This window comes from Eimeria mitis, genomic scaffold, assembly GCF_000499745.2.
Source record: "Eimeria mitis Houghton genomic scaffold, Emh_scaff2309, whole genome shotgun sequence".
In the NCBI taxonomy this organism is placed as follows: Eukaryota; Apicomplexa; class Conoidasida; order Eucoccidiorida; family Eimeriidae; genus Eimeria; species Eimeria mitis.
Window position 1 is genome coordinate 1 of NW_013570640.1, and position 3,932 is coordinate 3,932.

The following is a 3,932-nucleotide window of genomic DNA, read 5'->3' on the forward strand; positions in this document are numbered from 1 at the left end:
CTTACGTGATGAGTCGTTTGTCACGCAGCGGGCTTGTTATGTCTGAATGTAAAACAAACATGTGGAGTCTCGGGGTTCTTCTCTTCCAACTCTACACCGGAGAAGATCATCCCTACGGAAAAGTGGAGGGACCAGACTGGGCGGAACAAGCAGAAAGTTTATCACAGCAGCTGTTGCGAGATGGGACACGTTCTGACATTCTGATCCCGAAGCTGGATGCCGCGGAAGTCCCGGAGAGGTGGGCAGAACTTATTCTTCGTTTGCTGGAGCCCCAGAGGGCCCACAGGATTGGTGCCTTCCAAGTCATCAAGGAGTTTCCAGACCTCATTAAGAATACTGCGGCTGAATAAACGGTCAGCCGGTTGTGAATGGTTCAATCAGCAGGCATAGCTGTCAATGGCAGGACCCTTTTTAAGGGTAAGGACCCTTGTTAGCGTGTGCGCACCTGTCGGTTCCTTGTAGGCGAAGAATCAGCAGACCTTGCGACTCACTGAGCTCAGAATTGCCTAGCCAATTAAAAATATGTTGGCACNGCGAAGAATCAGCAGACCTTGCGACTCACTGAGCTCAGAATTGCCTAGCCAATTAAAAATATGTTGGCACGTTCTAGACTTGAACGAGTTGTTGGACGCACAACCAAATACTTTGCAGGTCCTTCGCTAGCTTCCTTCTGCACCTCTCCGCACTGGCGTACCCGGCGACCACCACGTGGCGCTTTTCGAGGCGTTTTGAGTTTGTAACATTGAGGAGCGTGCTTCATCCTAGCGGACGATGGTCGGCATGCATTGTCGGGTTCGGAACTCGGGGCAGCGAAATCCCCACATGTCAATTTAAGTCCAATGGTATCTGTCTAATCTGCTCGTTGTCTATGATGTTTCAGTTGCTTGCTTCTCGGCGCAGTTTCACAGTGCTCTCAGGGAGAGGTAGCACTTACAAATGCCTTTATTGAAGCCACAAAGAGCCTCTGTTACATTTATTGAAGGATTGTTTTTTAATCGTCACAGTGCAGGCGTGGCGGGGGTTGCGTGTACTATGGGTTCACAGCTGTGGGAACTATCGTCCGGCACTATACCCTCTCTTCTGACACACCCTCTTGTATCTGCCCTGTCTCTCCCCAAACATCACGCATCCTCGTCCGCCGAGCAGCCCAATAGTAGGATGAGCGCGTGTAGCCGAAAATTCTTCAAACACGGGTTTGCTATCTGACTCACTTCNAGCCCAATAGTAGGATGAGCGCGTGTAGCCGAAAATTCTTCAAACACGGGTTTGCTATCTGACTCACTTCCGTTCAATGACGTTTTAGCAAGGGCCTCTATCTTAGTGCAGGTCGCGCGCTGCAACAAAATCAAAATACTTAAGATAACTACCCCCAGAACCCCGAAGTAACGGGCCTTCCTTACTGTCGCCCTTAGCCCCATGAAGCGTCGTGCACGTAGGAAAGGGCCCGGGTCGGGTGCGGAACGGTGGTGATCATTCTAAGCTGCAACACAGCTTGCTGCAACTCCCATTGCATGTTAACCCTACGCGCAAGCATAACGAACCCGCCTAGGCAGCATGAACTAACGCTGTAGTCCGTTGGCAAACACCTACTTGGCCCTCAACCGCCAGCCTGCAGGCCCCCGAAACGATAAACGTACCAACTTCGCTCAGCAAGACCACGCTACGAAAAATCACACTTGACGCAATAGCTATTGAGGCCAGTGTTGATCTGCACTTGCCGCCGCATAAAGATGACATATACTTTGTAGATGTTATGCGGAGTCGTTGAAAAGGCTTGTTGATTTTAGTACGGCAATAATTGCGTATTCTGCTCAGTGCATCAAGCCAAAAACAAGTTCAACGCNCTTGTTGATTTTAGTACGGCAATAATTGCGTATTCTGCTCAGTGCATCAAGCCAAAAACAAGTTCAACGCAGCTACTTAGCCTTCGTATGCACTGCCTAAAGGCTCTCTGTGCTTTGCCATGTCGCCCATGAGTATGGCCAAAACGGTCATGGCCTTTTAGGAGCCTTAGGAGCTCTGCGAGCTGCTGCCTTCGCGGTGGTCGGCGCGGTCGAGTGCACGGTAGCGTTCAGGCCCTCTCCCTCTCGTCAGCCTAGCGAAAGCATAAAATAGACCTACTGCGTTGGCAATGCCTGGCATGCGAGTTTAAACGGTGGTTTTCAAAACCCTTTGCGGCACGGGTTGGTCTAGCACCAAGTGCAGGCACTAGTGCTGAGATGTTTGATGTACGAAACAGAACCCGACGCATGAGAACATTTCAAGCTAATTGTGTTGTTAGCGGTTGGACATTTGCCTCTTTAATTTTATATTCTGCAAGGTTAACGTTTGGACAGTTGCCCCTTTAGCTTGTTGCTTTCTCAATCTCGCTTATGGGCGGTAAGGGTTTCCTTTGGACAGTGGGTTCCCTCACCGCTGAGCTCGTCATTTCTGCCTGGAAAGGCCGGTCTTCTAGGGCCAGCAAATTAAGTTGTAGATGCCTCCTAACTGCAGGAGGTAAACGGCTTNGAAAGGCCGGTCTTCTAGGGCCAGCAAATTAAGTTGTAGATGCCTCCTAACTGCAGGAGGTAAACGGCTTCATATGCGCCCCTCCACACTAGCCGCCTGAATTCAAGTGGCGCAACGACTTTCTAGTGTGGGCAAATGTATTTCAGCAGCCTCTAGTGGGCCTTCAGCAAGTTCACACCCATACGTTGTCTAGGGAGCGCTCCAATCCTCTCAAACGCCCATCCGCAAATGCCCATATTCTTGGCTGATGCGCGTCCTACCTGCGCTCTGTCAATGAGTGGTTTGAACGCTCTCCACTTAGGTGAGTTAGTAAGACGAAGACGTCGTTCAACCGTATGTAGAGCTTAAACTTTTGCAGGATATTTCCCGATAGGAACGTCACATGGCCACTGTCTTCTAAAATTCGGCGCTTCGCTATCAGCGACAAACAAAAGCGTGTAGGCGCAGTAGTAGTTCTTCGCGGCTCTGCGCAAACGCAAACATTATTTGCTCAACAAATTTGTTGGCGCTATCGCTCTGCCAATCAGCTCGTGGACGCCATACACTAGACAAAGCACGGTGATTGTTCTTGGAAAGTCCGGCGAAATGGTTTCGGATTTTTGATACGAATACAATAAAGTGTGGCGATCCGCAGTGATAAGCGACTGGATGCGACGGTAGCGAACACTACGATAAAAAAAAAGTTGAGACACTTGGTGTTGGCGAATTTGCACAAGTGGGGCTGATGTGANCGAACACTACGATAAAAAAAAAGTTGAGACACTTGGTGTTGGCGAATTTGCACAAGTGGGGCTGATGTGAGGCAACTTACTGGGCCTGGCGGAAACCGTAAATACAATGTAAAACACTTCCTTACCCTCAGACAAACTTACGGCCAGGTCTTGGAAGATGATTTGCCATCACCAAGAAGAGATACTGAGTGAGTGCACCGACCCGGCCGCTTTAGTGTGTAGTGCCGTTGTACCGCAGGCGAGTGAGTTTTTCGGTATGAGATATGCGGAGAACATCGGGGCAAAGCCTCTATAAGAACGTTGACGCACTGTTCGAAGTACACTTGCAAGCTTGGAGAACCTGGATAAAGTGTAGGGACATATTGCTACGACTGGAGAGATGGGTTTTTGAATCGTGTTGTCGTTGGTTGTGTCGTTGAGACGCTGCAGGGCCGGCGCATTGTGTAGGCTATGGCTCTATGAACAGTAAAAGATGCATCGCATTTTCCTACGCTCGACGTATGTCAAGCCCGTTTTCACCATACCCAATGCGCCTCATATGCACCTTAGCAACTTGTCGGCTTGAGCATCCAGTTGGGGTTGGGTCATGCTTTAGATCAGCTCCACCGGCTTGCAGCATGCCACCATGCATATGCCCGTAGCACAGTGGTATGCTTGCACCGGGTACAGGCAGGGTTGTATAATTGGTCGAGA

The 3,932-nt window shown here is 49.9% G+C and overlaps 1 protein-coding gene across 1 annotated transcript; it reads left to right on the plus strand.

The window, feature by feature from the left end:
* Window positions 1-59: 59 nt before the first annotated feature.
* Window positions 60-350, plus strand: EMH_0051880 (uncharacterized protein; the record flags this gene model as incomplete). The annotated part of the gene is made up of 1 exon (XM_013496811.1): window positions 60-350. The coding sequence occupies one exon, from the start codon at window positions 60-62 to the stop codon at window positions 348-350; it is 291 nt and encodes a 96-aa protein (XP_013352265.1).
* Window positions 351-3,932: the final 3,582 nt, after the last annotated feature.